Raw genomic sequence first — 25,110 nt, 5'->3', positions numbered from 1 at the left:
TCCTACTCTGCCACCTCTTTGCATTATCTCCCAGGTCTCACTTTAAATAGCACTTCCTCAGCAAAGCCCACCCTGATTTTCCAGGTGAAGTTCAGGTCTCCTGGTATATATTTACAGGGTACCTTGACTTTCTCTCATTATATAGCTCAATTATAAATTATTATTCAATGACCATTGAACTCAGAGGTAGAGACCAACTCCATCTAGTTCACTGTTATATCCTAGGTGCACAGCCTAGCACAGTGATGCTATGTAATAAATGTTGCCTGCCTTCACAGGGCTTTGGGGAAATTAAGCAACTACTCTTTTACCACAAATGTGAACTCTGTTGTCTTTGATCACTCCAGGAGCCACTGGGATTGAAGACCGGCTGCAGGAAGGAGTTCCAGATACGATTGCCACTCTGCGGGAGGCTGGGATCCAGCTCTGGGTCTTGACTGGAGATAAGCAGGAGACAGCGGTCAACATTGCCCATTCCTGCAGACTGTTAGATCAGACTGACACTGTTTACACCATCAACACAGAGAATCAGGTGAGGTGATCCTCTGTATTGATATCTGCAGATATCAAAGTGTAGAGCAACCCCTCGACCAAGAGGATACAGGCTTCTAGGTGGGATTTGGGTATACCAGGGAAGCACCCAACCCCCAACAGCTCGCTGAATCTTGGAGTCTGGAGGACCCTGGAAGTCATCCAGCCCAATATCCTTTATCTCATCCCCATACATGGTTGGCTGCTCTCTTTTATATTACTTCTGGCACTGCTTGTTAGAAAGTTTTACCTCTCCCAAATTCTATTGCTGGTCCAGTCTCCCCATTTCCCCCACAGATAAGGAAACTGAAGACTACTGGGGCTAAGTCACTTGCTCAGGTTTACCCTGCTTGTTTCTGATAGGTAGAACTAAGTCTAGAACTGAGCTAGTGCTATTTACATTCTACCACACTATTTGCCTATGGAATCTCAACTATTTAAGACTAACTTATCCATTGAAAAAGTCCCAATTAAATTGAAATTATTCTGAGCTTAAATTTTCAGCATCAATTTATATGTCAAACTGGTCTGCCACAGAGTAAAAACCTGAAAAGAATAATGCATGAAGCCAATATGTTTTTATGGGATAAGAGAAAGAATGAAGCAAAGTTCTAAAAATGGCACTTTTCAACCAGAATAGATTACGAGTGGCAGGGAGTGAGATTTGGAGAGAAGACTGGGAAAGCTGAAGAGGCATATTCAAAGCTATAACACCATTTTGATTTTAGGGGGAAGTATCTGTTTTCACAATTCAAAATGCAGAAAGTAAAGCGCCACCACATGTTCTTGGCTGATGAAGGTGGGGGCTGGGCATTGAGATGTGTGCTCCTATCAGAAGGAAGCAGGGGTTGGATTACACAGAGGATATAAACCAGAAGAGCACTCTACTGCAGGGGTGTGGGCATAGGGCTCCTAGGGCACCTACACCTAGGACATACCATGGAGAAAAGAGAAGATGGAAAGAGGAAAAGAAGGAGAGAAGACACTGGATTCTAAGTTTTGCCTGAGGCTGATGTAGACCTACAGTAGAATGTTGGGGAGGTTTATATTTCATTTTTACTCCATGAAGCAACAATATACACCTCTTTTTAAAAAATAAAACTAGTGTAGATTATGAAAAATGCCAGAGGATCTTTAGATGAATTGGAAAAATCATTTACTTTCCTGTCAGGTGCACAGATTGTTAGATTAAACCTTAATGAATTTTCAAAATGAAAATAAGCTCAGGGAAAACTTGGGTTTTAATATTGTGCTTAGGAAGGAAAGTAATTTTCAGCTTGCTTGAGTGCTTGATCCCCATGCCTGCCTGTCCTGCTTGTAATGGAAATTTGGTTTGCAATGATTCTTTCACTCCAGGTAATTCTAGAAGGAGAACATCTGCAAACCAGCGAGGCAGTCAGCCAGAGGGAGATCTGCTCGTTGGTTAAACAGCCAAAGCTCCTAAGGAACAGTCAGCCATACTCCACCTTTAATTCAGTCAATGACAGTTCTTTCTGTCCAGCATCCTCCAGGATAGTGCCTGAATCCTCAGCCATGCCTACACCCTTGGGCTCACTAAACCTGTAAGATTAGTCTTTTCATCTCTTTACCTGGGATGAAAAATAAAATGTTAAGCCAGAAACTGGGGAAATATACTCTAAGTCTTAGTTTATTTAAACCCTAGTTTAATGTAGTTACATATTTCCTCCAAGGTTTTTAATTTGCCTAATTCACTATAAATTGATTTAGGATTACTATCTCTTTGCTAGGTGTATTAAAGCAGTAATGAAGTTATGGGATCTACCTAGACCTCAGAATTCTCATCCCAAAGATGAGAGAATTACTAATCACTGATGTGTTCATCAACCAAGGAATTTTAAAAGGAACTAACGTATTAGATAGGAACTAATACTGAAACCACTATTATTACTATTGTAATAATTTTGTTAATAATAATTAACAACATGCATTGAAGTTTTAATATGGTTCAAACGCCATTCTTCTTGAACTTCTATTCTCCTCATCTGTAAAACAGATGAAAACTATTAACTTCACAGATTACTGGCAGGATTAAATAAGATCACAGAAGAAAATGACTTACTTAGTACAGTACCTATGTTAGTTATCTATTGCTACATAACAAATAACTCCAAACCTTAGGACCTGAAACAACAGACATTTATTATCTTATGGTTTCTGTGGATTAGGAGTTCAGGGGCATCTTAGCTGGGCATTCCTAGCTCAAGGTCTCTCTTGAGGTTGGACTCAAGCTGTTGGTCAGGGCTGTGGGCTCATCTGATGGTTCAACAGGTGGGTGGTTTGGGCATGGGAAGGAGTTCTGCTTCCAAATTCACCCACATAACTGTTAGCAGGCCTGTTTCTCACTCTGTGGGCCTCTCCACAGGACTGCTATACAACATGATAGCTGGTTTTCCTCAGGGCTAATCATGCAAGAGAAAGTGAGAAAGAACACCAAATTGGAAGCCACTGTCTTTTTATAACCTAATATGGGAGGTGACATCCCATCACTTCTGCAGAATTCCCTTCATCAGAAAGGAGTCTCTAGGTCTAGACCACAGTCAATGAAAGGAGACTACACAAGGGCATGAACACCAGGAACTGGAGATCACTGGGAACCACCATCTTAGAGGCTTCCTACCACAATACAGGAGGTATTCTAAATGTTCAATGAATGGTAATTATTGTACTATTTTAAAAGCTGGAAATAAGTAAATTCAGAGATGACTTAATTTTAAAGCTTATGTCTCCAATGACTTGCTTTAGTCATACATTGGAGGAATTTATATAATTGGTGCCAGTCCCAGCTTCCAAAGGACTACTTTGATCTCTTCCAGATAAGTGCCTCTGGTATAAGCGCACACTCCTAGAACTGCTTCCTGTGGCCCCCCTGGGCTCTATGCATATTCTAGTGCCTGCAACACTCAATTTAGCATCTTAAAGGTAGGCACAGGAATAATAAACTATGTCTTTGTTCTTTCCAAAATAAGTTATGCCAGGACAGAGTGCAGTGACTAACACCTGTAATCCCAGCACTTTGGAGGCCAAGGCAGATGGATCACTTGAGGTCAGGAGTTCAAGACCAGCCTGGCTAAAATGGTGAAACCCTGTCTTTACTAAAACTATAAAAATTAGCCAAGTATGGTGGTGCATGCTGGTAATCCCAGTTACTTGGGAGGTTGAGGCACTTGAACCCTGGAGGCAGAGGTTGCAGTGAGACGAGATCATGCCACTGCACTCCAGACTGGGTGACAGAATGAGACTCTGCCTCAAAACAAAAAAAAAAAAAAAAAAAAAAAAAGTTATGCCAGACATTTTCCCAGACAGAAATCTCAAGATCAGTGTTCCCTAACCCTGGCCCTTCAGAATTGCTTTCACAATATTTTCCAAAATCTGTATATGACTTGTACTGTTTTTTTACTTAATAAGTTGACTCACTTTGAATATTATTTTTAGAAGAAACTTTTAGCACTTCAATAAATGTAAAATCATCATCCCTTGCCATGGATGAAGGAACACTGTAAAATGAAGACCCATGTGAAGAAAACAATGATATTAAAATTGATTAAATTAATTCAAGATGGATTAGAGACTTAAATGTTAGACCTAAAACCATAAAAACCCTAGAAGAAAACCTAGGCAATACCATTCAGGACATAGGCATGGGCAAGGACTTCATGACTAAAACACCAAAAGCAATGGCAACAAAAGCCAAAATAGACAAATGGGATCAAATTAAACTAAAGAGCTTTTGCACAGCAAAAGAAACTACCATCAGAGTGAACAGGCAACCTACAGAATGGGAGAAAATTTTTGCAATCTACCCATCTGACAAAGGGCTAATATCCACAATCTACAAAGAACTTAAATTTACAAGAAAAAATCAATCCCATCAAAAAGTGGACAAAGGATATCAACACTTTTCAAAAGAAGACATTTATGCAGCCAACAGACACGTGAAAAAAATGCTCATCATCACTGGTCATCAGAGAAATGCAAATCAAAACCACAGTGAGATACCATCTTACACCAGTCAGAATGGCGATCATTGAAAAGTCAGGAAACAACAGGTGCTGGAGAGGATGTGGATAAAAAGGAACACTTTTACACTGTTGGTGGGACTGTAAACTAGTTCAACCATTGTGGAAGACAGTGTGGTGATTCCTCAAGGATCTAGAACTAGAAATACCATTTGATCCAGCCATCCCATTACTGGGTTTATACCCAAAGGATTATAAATCATGCTGCTATAAAGATACACGCACATATATGTTTATTGTGGCACTATTCACAATAGCAAAGACTTGGAATCAACCCAAATGTCCATCAATGAGAGACTGGATTAAGAAAATGTGGCACATATACACCATGGAATACTATGCAGCCATAAAAAGGGATGAGTTCATGTCCTTTGTAGCGACATGGATGAAGCTGGAAACCATCATTCTGAGCAAACTATTGCAAGGACAGAAAACAAAACACCACATCTCACTCGGAGGTAGGAACTGAACAATGAGAACACTTGGACACAGGGCAGGGAACATCACACACCGGGGCCTGTCATGGGGTAGGGGAATCAGGGAGGGATAGCATTAGGAGAAATATCTAATGTAAATGACAAGTTAATGGCTGCAGCAAACCAACATGGCACATGTATACATATGTAACCTGCACATTGTGCACATGTACCCTAGAACTTAAAGTATAATAAAAATAAATAAATTGATAATGCTGTTTTCTGCGACTTTATTAAAAAGTGATGTTCAGAAAAGTTGATATCAAGAATAAATTTGAATCAAAATATGACTATCTTTGATATAATCAAAAGTAATGGAAGAAAAAAATTGAAAAAGGAAATATTTTCTCACTATATTTCAAGGCAAACATCAGAAAAAAATTAATAAGCTTATTTCCATCAATAAGAGTTTCATAACCAAAGTCCGTTCAAACCAACATGATCAATGCTTCATGCCACAGTTCTTAGCACCCTTCGTGGAATACAACAATGGAAAAACACAGGGACAATGTATTTTTTCAATTAGGAAGCCACAGTTGAAGTAGTAATGATCCTGACTCCACTACTAAGTTTGGATGATCTTGGGTGAGTTATTAAAGATCTCATTTCAATCTCCTCATCTCTAAGACTGGGAATACACACCCTATCTACCACACAGGAATGTTCTGAGGAACAAAGGGGAACTTAAATGACCTGTGAGAAATAGAAAGCACCATACCAGCATGACATATTATCATTATTTACCATCATATTAGTATTATTTATTATGCCATCCTTGTATCTGTCTCCATCTTGCTGAGCTATTTTCACTCCCACTCACAAGCAGTGTCTTCTATTTTGTCTGTTAATTTGGTTCCAAATTAATATTCCTTTGATGTTATGTCATATATTGCAGAGAAATGTAAAAATTGAGAATAGCTTATAAGTAATCTCTATGATAGTAGATTTTTATGACTATCTTACTAAAGAATAAAGTGAAATTGTTAACATGCATTTCCAAGGTTGCTTAAAAATACTGTATTATTATGCCTCTTTATAGGAGACCTGTGAATCCATCCTCAATTGTGCATTGGAAGAGCTAAAGCAATTTCATGAACTACAGAAGCCAGACCGCAAGCTCTTTGGGTTCCACTTACCTTCCAAGACACCATCCATCACCTCAGAAGCTGTGGTTCCAGAAGCTGGATTGGTCATCGACGGGAAGACATTGAATGCCATCTTCCAGGGAAAGCTAGAGAAGAAGTTTCTGGAATTGACCCAGTATTGTCGGTCCGTCCTGTGCTGCCGCTCCACGCCACTCCAGAAGAGTATGGTAGTCAAGTTGGTGCGAGACAAGTTGCACGTCATGACCCTTTCCATAGGTACCCATCATACTGAGATGCGGGTGGCACCTTGGCAGGGATGATCTGATGAAAGACCGGACCAGAGGTGGGAGGTCAGGTCTCAAAGTCAGAATGCTTAGGCTGAGAGTCATTGTCTTAGAGGGAGAGAGTTCAAAATGACAATCAAGATGCAGCAACTAGGGGATGAAGTGGGACAGTGCATCAAAGTTCCTGGAAGTAGCAAGTCAGCTAAAGATAAATCAGGATTTAGATGGAGGTCAAAACCAGCAGAGGCCTTGAATTCAGTGCATCCAGGTAGTTCAAGAAATGTTGCCATCAATGATATATATCAGACCATCTTAATTCTGGGATTCAGATCATTCTCCCTTTCATACTTTGTGCATGCCACAGCTTCAGGTGTTCAGGGATTTGATAGTATTCTGAGTGTTGATGGCTGGTGGGGAGATTTTAAAGATTGGAACTATCTCATGTTTAACTTGCATTTATTTCTAAATATGAGGCCAGCACAAAGAATATCACCAATAGATGCTAGCACTGGTTGATAAAGAATTTTTCAGAGGGGGCTAAACTTTAATCATGTTGGGACAGAGAAATGAAAACTGCACTTACTTAACACCTGTCAGGAACAACCAAACCTGGTTTAAAAGAATCTTTGTGATCTTCTGTTACCCTCAGTCACAGCTCTTATTGTGGTCACCTTTCTTTCTCCAACATTTGCCTTTCCATGTTCCAACAAATGAAACTGTTTACCATTTTGGGCCGTGTCCTCTCTCACTTCTGGGCCTTTGCACAAGTTATTTCCTCTGTAAAACACTTCTTCCAATCCTACCTAACTTTGCTTTCCCCTGGGGGCTCCCACAGCACCCAGGACTCATAGCTCAAAGCACTGTCATACCTTCTGTGATGGCCTCCTCAGTAGACCATCACAGTAGAACATTACTCGAGTAGACCTCAGTAGACCATCACTCAGTAGAACATCTACTCGAGTTCCTCGAGCAGAAAGATCACGTCAGCCTTATTCACTGTTGGATCCCCTGCCCAGCACATACCAAGCACATAGTAAATATTGCCTTCTCTTAGGGGATGAAATGGGACAGGGATATCTCTGAGGGATATTCTTACAGATGTTGCCAGCTTCTCCTCCTTCTACACAGGCATGAGAAAAGATTTTCTTTCCTGACATTTCAAATAGAAACCCTATTAAACATGATGGTTTTGTTCCTGGTCTTCAGGTAAGAACAGTAGAGAATAATAAGAGTGAGGTAGAAAGAAAGCAGAGAACAAAGCTTTAGCAACGACATCCTACTTTTATGCCTGGAATTGTCCTCTTCAGAAATTCAGACACACATAAGGCAATAGCCCAAGAATGATTTTCTGAGGTCAGATATTGGCTTCACTCCCATAGCAACAGAAACAAAACCAGCGTGGCAAGAAATAGCATGGTTTCACACCTCTACTTCTCCTGGTTCACTAACAGAAGAGGTTAAAGGTTGGATTTATTCTGCCATGGGGATGATTAAAATTATGCATTGCTATGCAATCAAAAAAAATTTTAGAATAAAGGCTACTTATGGCAAAATTTTTAAGACCAATAAATGTGTCATCAGATAACTAGAAGAATCATTCTCTCCCTCCCATTTTATATTCTACATCATAATAATATATAATAAACTTATATATGATATTTTATATCTTTACAAATATATAAAGATATAAAGATATAAATTTCTATATATAGAAATATAAAAAATATCAATATAAATTCTATATCATAATAATATAAATATTAATTGCGGCTTATTCTGAGAAACTGCTAGAAAACAGGTATGGCCAGGAAAAGAATGAAGGCAGCATAGTCTACAACAACAAGGGTTGGCAAACTATGGCCTGCAGGTTGAATTCAACCCACGGCATGTTTTTGTATGGATACTAAGAATGATTTTTCTATTTTTCAATGTAAAATTTATAAAATACTAATAGCCTGTCAGCAAGAATAACTGTTCAGTTTTGCTTCTTGGCTCACAAAACCTAAAATATTTACCATCTGACCCTTTATAGAAAAAGTTTGCTGAACTCCCATCTAAAAGATAAAGCACTGGGGAGAGTTTAGCTTCTGGGGAAGGCCTCGCTGTATAGAGCTATCTGTGGCTACTTAAATTTAATTAAATCGAATTTCACCAGCAAAATTTCCATAGTCACATGTGGCTACTGGTTTCTGTATTGGACAGTGCAGATATAGAACATTTCCCTCATCACAGAAAGATCTTGAACAGTCTTGGTATACAAGGAGACTCTGTGTGTGTGTGTGTGTGTGTGTGTGTGTGTGTGTGTGTGTGTGTGTGTGTGTGTGTGTGTGTGTGTGTGTGTGTGTGTTTCTATGCCTTACCTCCAGTTTCCTGAAACAACTCAGTTCATTGAATGGGAACTCAGTGTGACTAAATGTATTTCAAAAACATGAGTCAATCTCATTTTTCTACACTGAGAAACAAAACAGAATATCATCCCTCACCTTGGAAACCATTGACAATTTCTGATGATTTCACTGTCCAAACTGTCCAGTTGTCTTGATATGGTTAGTATTTCAAGTTTGACTGGGGGGAATGTGTTGGCCCTGGAATCTGAAAGATCTGGGTTCCATTTCTCCTGGGTCCTTTCTCTAGTGGAATTACCCTTGCCAAGTCTCTAAGTTGCTCAACTTCTCCATTTGCTGATCAGTAAAGTTCACTGTAACATTTGTGAAGGCATTTTTTTTTTTGAAAACTGCCCAAGTCTCTTGATTACCATTATATCCCCAATACCTAGTGCTGTGCCTAGAAAAAAAAGACACTTAGTAAGTCCTATATTTGTTGAATGGTAAAGAAAATGGTGGACTTATTGTCCAAGGAAAGTACTATAGCAATAACTTTCTATAGCACTAATGTTGAAAGGATTCAATTGTACGTAACTGGGGACACTTTATAGCTACCTCATTGTCACTGAGCAGTTGAACCAAAAATAAAGATACCTCATGACCTCTCTTTCAGGTGATGGAGCAAATGATGTAAGCATGATTCAAGCTGCTGATATTGGAATTGGAATATCTGGACAGGAAGGCATGCAGGTATTGTTCTCTGCAACTTTCTTGTTTCTTCCTTCCTTTCTTTGGTCCTTAGTTGAGATATAAAGAAATCTCCAGAGTGTTGGAGAAACTTCTCCCTGAGAACTTCCACCCACATCCAAAGTTGCAATGCCCTCCATAAGCAATGACAGACATAAGGACATTGGAAATCATTTTGCAAATGTACACTTTCATAGTGTCAAAATTCAGCTTGAAAGAATACTAACTTGACTGCTAAATGTTCCCATTAAAACAGACAACATTTTGTGTTTGTGGGTTTTGAGCCATTAACAATTGTATTTCCACCACCAGTGTAAACATTTGGCACTGCTTAAATTTGTTGATGAGGATAGAGAGCATTGACTGGGAAGCTGCAGAATAGTTCTGAAATGTTACCCTTTGCGTATCTCCTATATGCCAGCAATCTGTTAGACCAGGGATATCCAATCTTTAGGCTTCCCTGGGCCACATTGGAAGAAGAATTATATTGGGCTACACATAAAATGCACTAACTATAGCTGATGAGCTTTAAAAAACTGCAAAAAATAAGTCTCATAATTTTGGGCCATATTCAAAGCCATCCTGGCTTGCATTAGACACTTCATATTTAGGATCTCATTGAACTTTAATAATCATCACACCCTCTAATGGACTGCTATTCCATTTTTTAGATTGGGAAACTGGGGCACAGGGAATTAGACCAAAATTTATACCAGGATTTACAAACAGGCATGTTCAGTGTTCATGTTTTCAAAAGAGTACTATAAACTGTTTCTTGTTCTGAGTAATCCCAGGGGCAGAAGACGTATTTCACCTCCAGGTAAAGGAAGAGCTGTCACTTAGCTCCATCTGTGAATGGAGCCAATGGCCTGCCTCAGGGGGTGGTGAAAGTGTTCAGAGGATTGAAAATTGCTTGAATAGAAGCCCCTTCTCTCTGGTTAACCATCACCTCCCTAGCACGGTGCCTGATACATAATGGGCCACAGTCACAGATGGAGCTAAGTGACAGCTCTTCCTTTACCTGGAGCTGAAATGCGTCTTCTGCCCCTGGGATTACTCAGAACAAGACACAGTTTATAGTACTCTTTGAACATGTCTGTTTATAAATCCTGCTTGCTGGAGAAACGGATGCAGAGCCACCCTAGACCACTGATCCCTTCTGATCTGCCCTCCTTGGATTCTAGTGAGGTTTGGATTTCCCAGAAGGGAGGGTGGGGTGTCAGAATCCAAAAAGCTACCCAAGAGTGACCACAACAAGGGGTCTTTAGGACTCTGCTGGCCACAGGCCTAGACCAAAGCAACGCCCTTGAGAGAGTCCCTCTGGGGCACTGGCAGCCATGGATGGAAGCTGATGTGTCTGTTCTCCCCTCTCAGGCTGTCATGTCCAGCGACTTTGCCATTGCCCGCTTTAAGCATCTCAAGAAGCTACTGCTTGTGCACGGCCACTGGTGTTACTCGCGCCTGGCCAGGATGGTGGTGTACTACCTCTACAAGAATGTGGTAAGTAGCCTGTGGCATCCTCCCACCCAGGCCTTGGCAGTCCTTGCCACAGCGCCAGATCTCCCCCTAGCAGTAGGCAAAGCATCTCAGCATAAAAGGAAGGAGTCGGGCTGGCATAGTGTTGGATCTTGAAACTGTTCCTTAATAGCTCTGTGACCTTGAGCTAGACTCTTCTCTTTCTATTTTTGTGAAGTTATTGGGAGAATTGGCAATGCTGTATGAAAAGCACCTGGCACACAGAGGGCAGCACGAATGGCTACTAGTGTAGACTCTGGAGTCAGACACATTGGGTTCAAATCCAGATTCCCATATGTGGTAATGTCCCTAAATCTCAGTTTCACCATCTGTAAAACGGGGGGTGGTAATATTACCTTTCTCATATATTTGCTATGAGAACTAAATGAAAGCTTGCATATACAGTGATTAGCATATCATAATCGTCTATAAAGTTAACCATTTTTTGTTATTGTTGTTGCTGTCATTACTCTTGGAGTTAAATCTCATAAATGAGATTTTCTTATTGTAACAAAGAAGGATTTGAAGAGCTAGTCTGACTTGTATCTTAGATTTCCTCTCTATATAGAGCCAGCTCAATGCAAGAGTTACACCCCATGCCTTGGGAGAGTGAAGATGAAAAGTACCTCACAGAATATAAGGCTGGAGCCCATGGCTTCAACTTGGGACTTGTACATCACTTCAGTGCCCCTGGCTTTCTTTCAGGGAGTTCCTGGAGGGCAGGATACTAAATAAAATGTCTACTTGGCAAAATGTTTGAGGTGCAGAGATTGTCTGTGTAATCTTACCTGACTCCAACATGCTGTATGACCTTGAAGAAACTGAAGCTCACAGAGATTAATCTTTTCATCAATAATATGGGGAAACTGATTCTATGTCAAGAGGCCTTAGAGTCAGAGCTCTGAAAAGCATATAGCCCTATATACAAATACAAACAATAAGTTGTGTCTCCTAAAAACTATGTTGGTTTCTGTCCTGTTGATGAGGTCCCAAAGCAAACACATACCAATTGAGGTATTAAAACTGTCAGAAGACTCTTGTTTGAAAAGCCCTTTATTTACAATGGGTATAGGAAGAAGTCAGAACATTGCTATACTAGTGGAGGGAACAAAAGACTGAGTTTTTCATTATCTAGTTCAAAGGCTTTCAATAAACTCTAAGATCTTCCAAACAAAATTTGACTCCTCTTTGCATAAGTAAAAGGGGAGGATTAAGACCAAGGTGATGGAAGAGAAACATTAGCCAGGTAGTAGCTACAAAATTGCATGTTTTTCCCTCTTGCTCCAGTCTTTCTTTCAGACTCTGACACAGTCACCCTTGCTCAGGAATGACTTTCTGTGCAAAGTTCAATGTATATGTAGATAAACAGCATGACAAAAAGTAATGTAAATTCAGTCAACTCGATGGTAATATTATCTCAGCAAGTCTATGCAAACAAGTCACTCCATCTGACTTGAAACTCACTTTGAGAGTGAAAGACTGTTTACTTAGAATTCAAAATGCCCCTGTTTAATTTTTTTGGCAGCTCAAGGAATAATTCTTTTCAATAAGCACAGCCTCTTCTCTGCATTAAATTTGTGAAATAGGAAAGAAAACGTTTCCAAGCAGCCATGCTTTCAAAGCTTAAATGATATTTATTTCCAGCCCAATGCCATGCTCAAAATTGCGATACTGATGCCGCATTATCTCCCTGTTGCAATTAGAAGGTGGAGAACTATGACTTCCCCATCAGAAACCAATTTCAGAGGGGATTAAAACCCGGCCTGCTCTGAAATTTGAACAATGAATTAATTACTGCACTGTAGCTTCTTGAGAAAGAGCAGGCATCCAATCTCAGCAATGCTGCCACAGGGTTCAATGCACTTCCTGCAAGGTACAAAGATTCCAGTTAAGCAGAAGTGAAAAACAACCAAGATCTTACCAGGGCCTCAGTAGGAAAGAAGCACTCTGTAATGTTAAAACTCCAGGATGGGTGTTAGCATAGAGCTAAGATTAACTACATCGATTCAAATAACAGTTGAATGTCTGCTGTGTGTTGGGAGCAGGGCTGAGCAATGGGTATAGAGCAAGAATCAAGCCAATCATGGCCCGCGTGAGGCTTACTGTCTACATCAGGTCTCAGGAAGCTTTCTCTTCAAAGAGCTAGATAACAAATATTTTCAGCTTTGCAAGCTATATATGTCTAGGAAAGTCTAATTGTACAAGCCAAAGATAGGACTGAGAAAGTTTAGAGGTGGTTAAAAAGAGAAAGAACTTTGAAAATTCAGATGCTGATTGTACCACTCTTTAGCTCTGAATTTGGGCAGGGGGCAACAGTGTGTCAGAACCTCAGATTCTTCATCTGTAGAGTGGACCTAATAATGTTAATATTATTGTTAATATCAACATGTGTGATATATTGTACAATAACATAGTACTATTGCTAATAGCAATATTAACCTTTCAAGGTTGTTAGGACAATCTATAGTGTGTATTGCACATCCAGTGATGTACTATATGCTAATATACTGATGTATATCTCACTCCTGGCACATATAGAAGGTCAAATCTTATACCGATGTTACTACTAGTGGCAATATGTTTGTTAAAATAGAGTGCCCCTCCAAAATAACATTGACTCAGCAGTTCAGAAATAGTAGTTACAGCTTGAACACAAACCTGCTGAATGATTTCTTGCAAGACCCTTCACATCTCTGTGCCTCAGCCCCACATAACTGAGAAGTTCTAGTTCTAACTCCAGGACCAGCTGCTTATATGTATGACCTTGGTCAAATCACCAAACCATATCGCAATATGGCAGACAATAACAGTGACCCAGCCCACCCACTAGACAGGAGATCTTGAGTGAGAAAGTTTTAGAAAAAAACGAACAACCTTTAGGCAGATTTTCTCATTCACCCTTCTGAGCTGCATGATCATTAGAAAAGTATAGTGACGTCAACCTTCTCACGAGGTCATCATCCTACCAGGTGTCCTGCTCATGGTTCAGTCTTTCTATTACCCCTTTGTCAGTGACATCTCTTTCTATTACCACTCTACTGCCATTCATATTTCACATGCCATTGGTCTAAGTACTACTCTTCCCAGCTGACAAATGATAAAATGATGTTCAGAAAGGTTAAGCAGTTTGTCCAAGGTCACACAGCTAGTAAGTGACAGAACTGGGGATTCAAAACCAGGCCTCTCTGCCTCCAAAATCTGTAGTTTTAACCACCATGGTACAGTAAGTCCTCACTTAATGTCATCAATAGGTTCTTAGAAACTGTGATGTTGAATGAAACAATGTTATTCCAGGACTTGCCATACATCATTTTGCTTTAAGTTGCAGTTTTTAAGAACCTATTGGCAATGTTAAGTGAAGACTCACTGTCCACTCCCCTTAAACAAGTTGGTGGAATTCCCTTCAGGTCCTGAAGAATGTCAGTAGCAACCGTAGTAGTGGTAACAGCAGTAGCTACTACTTCGAGGATTAGAATTACCTCTAATCCTTACATAACCCTGTGTGTTATAAATGAGGAAACTGCCACTCCAGCAGCTCCCACAGGTCCCAAGCAGCAGCTGGTGACCGGCTGCACACGGAGCCCCACTCACAAGGCCATGCTCTTTGCCTGCAGTGCTATGTCAACCTGCTCTTCTGGTATCAGTTCTTCTGTGGTTTCTCTGGCTCCACCATGATTGATTACTGGCAGATGATATTCTTCAACCTCTTCTTTACCTCCTTGCCTCCTCTCGTCTTTGGAGTCCTTGACAAAGACATCTCTGCAGAAACACTCCTGGCATTGCCTGAGCTATACAAGAGTGGCCAGAACTCTGAGGTAAGGGGATCAGGCGGCCAAGGGGAGGTGACTTCAGCTTCTTACTGACCTCTACCCTCCCTGCTGGAGGCATCAGAGAAAGAGCTGTATGCTGGGGTCAGGAGCCTGCATTCTGACCACTGTTCCATCATTTCCTTTGAGTAACTCCTCTCTCTTTCCTGACCTGTTTCCCATTTGCTGTTGAGGGCGCTGGGCCAGACTAGTGGGTATTTTTAATTATTTCTTAATTATATCACACATTAATATGGGACTGCCCTAGTCAAAGGGGAAGAGGCATGCAGAAAGATCCTATACCTTTTGGCGGTCCCCTCCAGGCTCTGAGATGCATCGATGGAACCCCCAAAACCCAGTTTGGGAACCGCTGGGATTTATAGCTACTTGCTTTTCACTGGATAAGATATACAATGGTTCTGTTTTCATATTAGGGAAGGTAAAACTTAGAACTCAAAATTACATGTGCTTTAGAACTTGCTGGTATCAAATAGACTAAGGCAGGCCTGAGAAGTCATCTGGTGGCATCCTAGGAGGTCCAGAGAGGCCACACTGCAGCCCTGAGTGATTTGGAGAAGTCAGACAGCATGCACTCCCAGCACCAGCAAGAAGCTGGATCAAGGGACCCTGGATGCCTCGAAGAGGGAACTCTGGAAAGAGGGACTTTGCAATGCCAGAGAGTATCTTGCACCTGGAGGAAAGGAGGGCAAAGCCAGGTGTGGTGTTTGTCTATAAATAATTGCCAGCTCTCAAACAGCAAGCCCAGTTGTAACCCAAAGACAAGAGGAGAAAGCAACACAGAAGCCCAAGCAGTCCAGACGAAGGGGGCGTGGTGGGAGCACGTGTTCATCTTGGGCTCTTTTAAGTTTACCCTTCCCATCAACGTGCAGGCTGCATAACAAATTCCTTGAGTATCTAAAAGAAGTTAATGAAGCAAAACCCAAAAACTGTAAAGGTTTGACTTTTCCCAGGGAAGGCACAAAGACTGATGCCTGAGAAGCATTGTTTCTGAAGCTGTTGAGCTTCAGAAACTCTTGGGAACCTGTGATTCAGGCTATGATTGAGATCTCTTAGATGCCACTTGGAAACTTTAGAATCTCTACATGTACCAAGTTTGTAGCAGCACTAGTAATAGAGCTAATGAGTGATAACAATGAATAACTGAGTACTTGCTAGGTACTAAGGCCTGAGTACTTACTAGGTACTAAGGCACAATTGCACTGAGTCCTCTTGAACCCCAAGGAGATAGACTGTGTTATTTTTGCCCACATTTCGTGGAAGAAGAGACTAGTTCTCTGCACAGTTTAGTAATTTTCACAAGGTCACACAGTTAGTTGAACTGAAGTCTGTCACCCCCAAGTCTGCTCCTAATTACTCCATTCTACTACCACAAATACAAGAGGCATTGTAAGTGTCTGGTTGTCTGTCCCAACCACATGCAAGAAAGTTGCTTGCCAAGAATCGAGGCTTGCTATAAGGGTGGTAATTATTGGTGTGTTCTCTCCTGGCAGTGCTATAACCTATCGACTTTCTGGATTTCTATGGCGGATGCATTCTACCAGAGCCTCATCTGTTTCTTTATCCCTTACCTGGTAAGTCATATAGTCCCATTCTAACCACATAAATTGCAGAGAAGAACTGGTCCTTTTTATATAAAGTTCCAGACTAGTAGTGTCCTTCTGGACACTTTAGAGCAGAGGCTCAAACAGGTGGCCTGCAGACTACATCCAACCCAAGGTGTTTGAAAAGTCAGAACACTACCTAAACATTTTGATTACTGCTGGCTCTTGAAAAACTGAAAGCCATATTTATACTGGGTCATTTTTTCCCTTATAGCAAAAATCTGGACTTGACTTTGCAGTTGGGCTCACCTTGTGAGCATGTTCTCCAGTTTGCCTTAGTCTCTACCACTCCCCTTTGTCTTACACCTGGCTATCTTCACTCATTAACTGTTTCCTACTTGAACACTGAAGGTATTTGAATTTACTACCCTTGATTTTTATACAGGCTTGTGCTTTGAAAGTCAAGGAAGCTAGCCTTCAGAGGCTGCACGTTCTGACAATGAGATACCACATTATCTGAAAAAAGTAGCAAGAATGCAGATAGCAAGGGATACCAGCCCAATCTCAGTTTGATTCCTCAGTTTAAATGGTGAGAATTTAGGTAGCAAACAATATATGTCTTCTTCCTGGACCCAGGGAACAGGATGGGAAGCAATCACCACAAGGTAAACACTATTGCTTATCCAATCTCTGGGCTCCTATTCTTTCATAATTAGCGAGATGATGGGGCTAGGGGAGGCAGGGATCTTGTGCTTTGCTTGAATTTCCTTGCTTACAATACCCTCTCCCTGGCCAGGGCTCTGCTTGGCTTTCCTGCTATATCTTTTGCCCTTGAATATGTTTGACAGACCTACAATATAGACCTCTTTGGAGTTCTACAAACCCTCTGTGTTCACCCTCAGTTCTGACCTTTGCTGGAACTGCATTTACCCTCTCTTTCCAAGTGATTAACTCCTCTTATTCTGGTCTCAGCTAGTATATCCTCTCTTCTGTGTTCCCAGGGTACCTTGTACTTGCCTCTATTATAGCACTTACTTCCTTAAATTGTACCACATCCACTCTGCCTAATAGAGTAAACACATTGTAGGCAAACACAGAAGTATCCTCAGCTGTTAGCATAGTGTCTGATGGGCTCTCAATGAATTCTTTCTTCATTCATTCCACAATGGTTTTACAATCCCCATCTTGGCTTACTCCTGCAAACACCATTTCTAAATTAGTCCTATCAATTCCTTTCTCATCTTGATCTGTTCCTCAGATCAGTACCACGCGGATGGCAGCTGGGTACCTCCTCCTTCTCCATTGACAACTGCCTTCATTGATGCCTTACAAACACTGTGTCAAAGCCAGAGTTTTAAGTCCACAGACATACCTGACAATGCCTGTCTGTTCCTCCTCTGCAGACCTATAAGGGCTCTGATATAGACGTCTTTACCTTTGGGACACCAATCAACACCATCTCCCTCACCACAATCCTCTTGCACCAGGCAATGGAAATGAAGACATGGGTAAGTGTCCCAGAGCCCCTTTGGCTTGAAAATTGCGCTCCTGTCCATTGACTATACTCAAATTTCTGAATTGTTTCATTCTGTGTTATTGATCCACTCAATAAATGCACACTAAGCTGCTACCTATGTCCTATCTGTACAGAGATGAAAGGGGTGAAAAAGATAAAATTCTGGCCTCAACTTGCTTTTCATCTAGTCAGGATGTTAAAACTAACATATATAAAACAATGAGACAATTAGTTGCAAACATAGATAATATCAATTGATAAAAAGTCCAGGGGTATGGCCAGGCATGGTGGCTCATGCCTGTAATCCCAGCACTTTGGGCGGCCAAGGTGGGCAGATCACCTGAGGTCAGGAGTTTGAGACCAGTCTGGCCAACATGGTGAAACCCCATCTCTACTAAAAATAAAAAATTAGCTGAGTATGGTAGCAGGCGCCTGTGGTTACAGCTACTCGGGAGGCTGAGGCAGGAGAATTGCTTGAACATGGGAGGTGGAGGTTGCAGTGAGCCAAGGTCATGCCACTGCACTCCAGCCTGGGTGACAGAGTGAGACTCCATCTCAAAAAAAAAAAAAAAAAAAAAAGTTTAGCGGTGTTTAAGAGACAAGGAAAACACTGACCACTGACCATACATACCTGAGGCTGTGTTAGGGAGGAATTCTCCACATTTAATTTTAGGGTGAATGTTTAGAAACATGCCTCCAGGTAACCATATCTCAAGCATATCCAAATATCACATTTTTGACATCGAAGAAGGCAATGTCACCTTTCTGATTATATTCTTGTAGTCAGTAATAACTATAAAAACTAATAGCTTACAATTCTATGCCAGATATCTCTCTACATGATTAGCAAGTATTATTTAACCTCTAGAATCCTTTGTGTTGGGTGTTTTTATATTCCCATTTTACAGATTTAGAAATACGGTAGATGCAATAAGGTTTAACTTGCTCCCAAGCACTGCAAGATAGAAGCAAGTTTTGAACTCTGGCAGTTTAATGTGAGCCTCTAACATCCATGCTAATAGTGTAAGTAGATAAGATTGAATGGTTCACAGGGAACACTTTACTGAAAGATTTGTCCTTAGCCAAGCTCAAATGGCTTTCTGGAAGCACAAGCATTAAAAATTTGGAAAACAGCCCCAAGTAGGCTCAACATGTTCCTACATTCTGCAATGGAACTCTCCACCCCAACCTCCCACCACCACTGTCACAAGCTAAAGCAGGCCATAACCAGCTGGGCAGTGGCTAAGAGCCACTCAAAGGTAGTTTTGGATCATGGAGTTCTCATTTTGAAAATCCCCTCTCCTATTCAACATGGTATTGGAAGTTCTGGCTAGGGCAATCAAGCACGAGAAAGAAATAAAATAGGAATTCCTATTTATCTTCAAATAGGAAGAGAGAAAGTAAAATTGTCTCTTTACAGATGACATGATTGTATATTTAGAAAACCCCATTGTCAGGGCAGGCGGGGCGGCTCACACCTGTAATCCCAGCACTTTGGGAGGCCAAGGCGGGCAGATCACGAGGTCAGGAGCTCAAGACCAGCGTGGCCAACATGGTGAAACCCCATCTCTACTAAAAATACAAAAATTAGCTGGGCATGATGGCATGTGCCCATAATCCCAGCTACTCGGGAGTTCAGGAGGCTGAAGCAGGAGAATTGCTTAAACTGGGATCTGGGAGGCAGAGGTTGCAATAAGCCAAGATCGCACCACTGCACTCCAGCCTGGGCTATGGAGCAAGACTCTATGTCAAAAAAAAAAAAAACATTGTCTCATCCCAGCCCAAAAACTCAGGATATAAAGTCAATGTGCAAAACTCATAAGCATTCCTATACACCAACAATAGACAAGCAGAGCAACAAATCATGAATGAATTTCCATTCACAATTGCTGCAAAGAGAATAAAATACCTAGGAATACAGCTAACAAGGGAAGTGAAGGACGTCTTCAAGAAGAAGTACAAACCACTGGTCAAGGAAATAAGAGAGGACACAAATGGAAAAACATTCCATGCTCATGGATAGGAAGAATCAATATGGTGAAAATGGCCATACTGCCAAAGACATTTATAGATTCAATGCTATTCCCAAACTATCATCGACATTCTTCACAGAATTAGAAAAATCTACTTTAAATCTCATATGAAAACAAAAAGGAGCTCGTATACCCAAGACAATCCTAAGCAAAAAGAACAAAGCTGGAGGCACCACGCTACCTGACTTCATACTACACTACAAGACTACAGTAACTACAACAGACATATACACCAATGGAACAGAGCAGAGACCTCAAATAACACCACACATCTACAACCATCTAATCTTCAACAAACCAGACAAAAACTAGCAATGGGGAAAAGATTCCCTATTTAATAAATGGTGCTGGGAAAACTGGCTAGCCATGTGCAGAAAAAATTGGACCCCTTCCTTACACCTTATACAAAAATTGACTCAAGATGGATTAAAGACTTAAACATAAAACCCAAAACCATAAAAGCCCTAGAAGAAAACCCAGGCAATACCATTCAGGACATAGGCATGGGCAAAGACTTCATGACTAAAACACCAAAAGCAATTGCAACAAAAATGAAAATGTACTAAACTAAAGAGCTTCTGCACAGCCAAAGAAACTATCATCAGAGTGAAAAGGCAATCTGCAGAATGGGAGAAAATTTTTGCAATCTAACCATCTGACAAAGGGCTAATATCTAGAATCTACAAGAAACTTAAATTTACAAGAAAAAAACAACCCCATCAAAAAGTGGGTAAAGGATATGAACACATACTTCTCAAAAGATGACATTTATGTGGCCAACAAACATGAAAAAAAGCTCAACATTAATGATCATTAGAGAAATGCAAATCAGAGGATGTGGAGAAATAGGAACACTTTTACACTGTTGGTGGGATTGTAAATTAGTTCAACCATTATGGAAAACAGTATGGCGATTCCTCAAGGATCTAGAACTAGATGTACCATATGACCCAGCCATCCCATTACTGGGTATATACCCAAAGGATTATAAATCATGCTGCTATAAAGACACATGCACACGTATGTTTATTGCGGCACTATTCACAATAGCAAAGACTTGGAATCAACCCAAATGTCCATCAGTGACAGACTGGATTAAGAAAATGTGGCACATATACACCATGGAATACTATGCAGCCATAAAAAAATGGTGAGTTTGTGTCCTTAGTAGGGACATGGATGCAGCTGGAAACCATCATTCTTAGCAAACTATCACAAGAACACAAAACCAAACACCGCATGTTCTCACTCATAGGTGGGAACTGAACAATGAGATCACTTGGACTCGGGAAGGGGAACATCACACACAGGGGCCTATCATGGGGAGGGGGGAGCGGGGAGGGATTGCATTGGGAGTTATATCTGATGTAAATGACGAGTTGATGGGTGCTGATGAGTTGATGGTTGCAGCACACCAACATGGCACAAGTATACATATGTAACAAACCTGCACGTTATGCACATGTACCCTAGAACTCAAAGTATAATAATATAATTTAAAAAAACAACAACAAAAAAAAGAGAAATGCAAATCAAAACCATAATGAGATACCATCTCACGCCAGTCAGAATGGTGATTATTAAAAAGTCAAGAAACAGTAGATGGTGAGGCAGTGGAGAAATAGGAACACTTTTACACTGTTGGTGGGAATGTAAATTAGTTCAACCATTGTGGAAGACAGTGTGGCAATCCCTCAAGGATCTAGAGCCAGAAATACCATTTGACCCAGCAATCCCATTACTGGGGATATACCCAAAGCATTATAAATCATTCTATATAAAGACACATGCATACGAACATTTATTGCAGCACTATTTACAATAGCAAAGACATGGAACCAACTCAAATGCCCACCAATGATAGATTGGATAAAGAAAATGTGGTACACGCACACCAGTAGAATACTATGCAGCCAAAAAAAAGAATGAGATAATGTATTTTGCAGGGACATGAATGGAGCTGGAAGCCATTATCCTCAGCAAACTAACACAGGAACAGAAAACCAAACACAACATGTTCTCACTGACAAATGGGAGTTCAACAGTGAGAACACATGGACACAGCGAGGGGAACAACACACACTAGGGACTGTCAGGAGGTGGGAAACAAGTGGAGGGAGAGCATTAGGACAAATACCTAATGCATGCGGAGCTTAAAACCTAGATGACAGGTTGATAGATGCAGCAAACCACCGTGGCACATGCATACCTACGTAACATACTTGCATGTTCTGTACATGTATCCCAGAACTTAAAATAAAATATTTTTAAAATCCTCTGCTCCAGTGTGTGCCAATGACAGAACAAAGTAAAAAAAGGCATAGCCGAATTAAGTACAGGATAAATTTCTTCATGGCCAGAAACACCAGAAGGTGCTGCCATACAATGAGGAAGGGAAGAGGAAAAGAAGGCACTGGGAAGGCTCAAACTGCAGACTTTCTGGGAACTGGGACAGGACACAGATCATGGCAATGGGGACTCTGGCTCCTGTGGGGTAGGGCAGACTGGAACCCCATCTACTGCTGGGTCTAAAATTCTCCTACTCAAGAAAGAAATCTAAAGAAAAGATAACAATGGTAAGCTGTTTGGAGGTATAGTTTTTGTTTGGTTTTGGTTTTTTTTTTTTTTTTTTTTTTTTTTTTTGGAGACAAAGTCTTGCTCTGTCGTCCAGGCCAGAGTGCAGTGGCTCCATCTTGGCTCATTGCACCTCTGCCTCCTGGGTTCAAGAGATTCTTTTGCCTCAGCCTCCCGAGTAGCTGGGACTACAGGCGTGTGCCACCATGCCTGGCTAATTTTTTGTAATTTTAGCAGAGACAGGGTTTCAGTGTGTTAGCCAAGATGTTCTCAATCTCCTGACCTCGTGATCCACCCACCTCTGCCTCCCAAGAAGGTATAGTTTTATCAGAAGCTGTTTGATACTAGAAACCACCAAGCTAATGAAACATTTAGAATTCTTGAAAATAAAATATTGCATTGAAATTAAAACTACGATTTGTAGGATCTGCTCGAGATCAGACACTGGCAAAAAATAAACTGCCAAATTGAAATGTTGTTTTGGGAGCTTATCCAGAATGATACACAAATATGAAAAATAAGAGGAGATGGTGGCTAGAACAAATGGCTTCAACCTCTCTAAATAGAAATCTCAGGAGGAAAAAAGAATGATGGAGAAACAATATTTGAAGAAATTGTCATTGAGGCTGAAAATTTATCAAAAATCTGGATGTATTGCCTGAATATATCATAATTAAGTTGTATAATATAAAAGATACAGAGGCAACCCTTAAGTCTGCCAGAGACTATAAACAAATTACTTGAAAAGGAACAGCTACACTGATGACCAAACAAGAAAAGCCAGGAGACAATGGAGTAATTATCTTCAAAAAACCTGAAGAAGAAAAAAAACTAGAAAAGCTACATTATTAAGAGTAAAACAAAATAAATCCTATTTTCAAATAAACTCTATAAGGTTTACTACCCACAGGCCCTCACAAAAAAGGAACACACTTCTGCAAGAGCATAAACAAAAGCTAAAACTGTAAGACACAGCATAAGGAAGGGCTATTCAATAGGTAGGTAATTTATGCTAAAGCCTTCATAGTGGATAGAAGAATAAAAATACACTTTTTTTTTCTTTTTTTTTTTGAGATGGAGTCTTGCTCTGTCACCCAGGCTAGAGTGCTGGAGTGCAGTGACACGATCTCAGCTCACTGCAAACTCCTCCTCCCAGGTTCATGCCATTCTCCTGCCTCAGCCTCCTGAGTAGCTGAGACTACAGGCACCCACCACCACACCTGGCTAATTTTTTGTATTTTTAGTAGAGACAGGGTTTCTCCATGTTAACCAGGATGGTCTCGATCTCCTGACCTCGTGATCTGCCCGCCTCGGCCTTCCAAAGTGCTGGGATTACAGGTGTGAGCCACCGTGCCCAGCCCTAAAAATATACATTTAACTATACATTTTTCCATAAAAGTTTGGTTTTTTTAAGTATCTTAAGATTAATCACTAAAAGGGAAGGAGAAAAAAATCTAGACAACTGTCAATTCTGCAGATGTAGGAAAGATGAAAAAATGAGAGAAGGGGTGGCTGGCAAGATGGCCGAATAGGAACAGCTCCAGCCTGCAGCTCCCAGCGAGATCAACACAGGTGGGTGATTTCCACATTTCCAACTGAGGTACCCAGCTCATCTCATTGGGAGTGTTTAGACAGTGAGTGCAGCCCGCGGAGAGTGAGCCAAAGTAGAGTGCGACATTCCCTCACCCAGAAAGCACAAGGGGTTGGGGAACTCCCTGCCCTAGCCAAGGGAAGCCATGAGGGGCCATGAGGAACAGTCCACTGCAGCCCAGATACTACAGTTTTCCCACAGTCTTCTCAACCCACAGACCAGGAGATTCCCTCAGGTGCCTATACCACCAGGGCCCTGGGTTTCAATCACAAAACTGGGCGGCCATTTGGGCAGACACCGAGCTAGCTGTAGGAGGTTTTTGGGTTTTTTTTTCATATCCCAGTGGTGCCTGGAACACCAGCGAGATAGAACCATTCACTTCCCTGAAAAGGGGGCTGAAGCCAGGGAGCTGAGTGGTCTAATTCAGCAGATCCCACCCCCATGGAGCCCAGTGAGCTAAGATTCACTGGCTTGAAATTCTTGCTGAGAGCACTGCAGTCTGAAGTCGACCTGGTACACTCCAGCTTGGTTGGGAGAGGGGAGTCCACCATTACTGAGGCTTCAGTAGGTGGTTTTCCCCTCACAGTGTAAACAAAGCCACCAGGAAGTTCGAACTGGGCAGAGCCCACTGCAGCACCTCAAAGCCTCTGTAGCCAGACTGCCTCTCTAGATTCGGGTGGGGCATCTCTGAAAGAAAGTCAGCAGCCCCAGTCAGGCTTATAGATAAAACTCCCATCTCCCTGGGACAGAGCACCTGGGGGTAGGGGTAGCTGTAGGCACAGATTCAGCAGACTTAAACGTTCCTGCCTGCCAGCTCTGAAGAGAGCAGCAGATCTCCCAGCACAGAGCTCGAGTGCTGTGCTAAGGGACAGACTGCCTCCTCAAGTGGGTCCCTGACCCCTGTGCTTCCTGATTGGGAGACACCTCATACAGGAGAGCTCTGGCTGGCATCTGGTGGGTGCCCCTCTGGGATGAAGCTTCCAGAGGAAGGAGCAGGCGGCAATCTTTGCTGTTCTGCAGCTCTGCTGG

The 25,110-nt window shown here is 41.4% G+C and overlaps 1 protein-coding gene across 5 annotated transcripts in view; it reads left to right on the top strand.

Moving 5' to 3' along the window:
- The window catches only part of ATP10B (ATPase phospholipid transporting 10B (putative)), a 360,064-nt gene that overhangs the window by 313,516 nt on the left and 21,438 nt on the right, over positions 1–25,110 (top strand). For all 5 annotated transcript variants that reach the window (XM_077937417.1, XM_028849890.2, XM_077937418.1 and 2 more), the window contains 7 exons: positions 348–532; positions 6,084–6,405; positions 9,411–9,487; positions 10,859–10,984; positions 14,614–14,814; positions 16,317–16,397; positions 17,771–17,875. In XM_077937417.1, the coding sequence (XP_077793543.1) occupies positions 348–532; positions 6,084–6,405; positions 9,411–9,487; positions 10,859–10,984; positions 14,614–14,814; positions 16,317–16,397; positions 17,771–17,875 (1,097 nt within the window). The remainder of the gene's footprint in view (positions 1–347; positions 533–6,083; positions 6,406–9,410; positions 9,488–10,858; positions 10,985–14,613; positions 14,815–16,316; positions 16,398–17,770; positions 17,876–25,110) is intronic.

This window comes from Macaca mulatta, chromosome 6 (assembly GCF_049350105.2).
Source record: "Macaca mulatta isolate MMU2019108-1 chromosome 6, T2T-MMU8v2.0, whole genome shotgun sequence".
In the NCBI taxonomy this organism is placed as follows: Eukaryota; Metazoa; Chordata; class Mammalia; order Primates; family Cercopithecidae; genus Macaca; species Macaca mulatta.
This window is presented reverse-complemented; position numbering and strand designations above follow the sequence as displayed.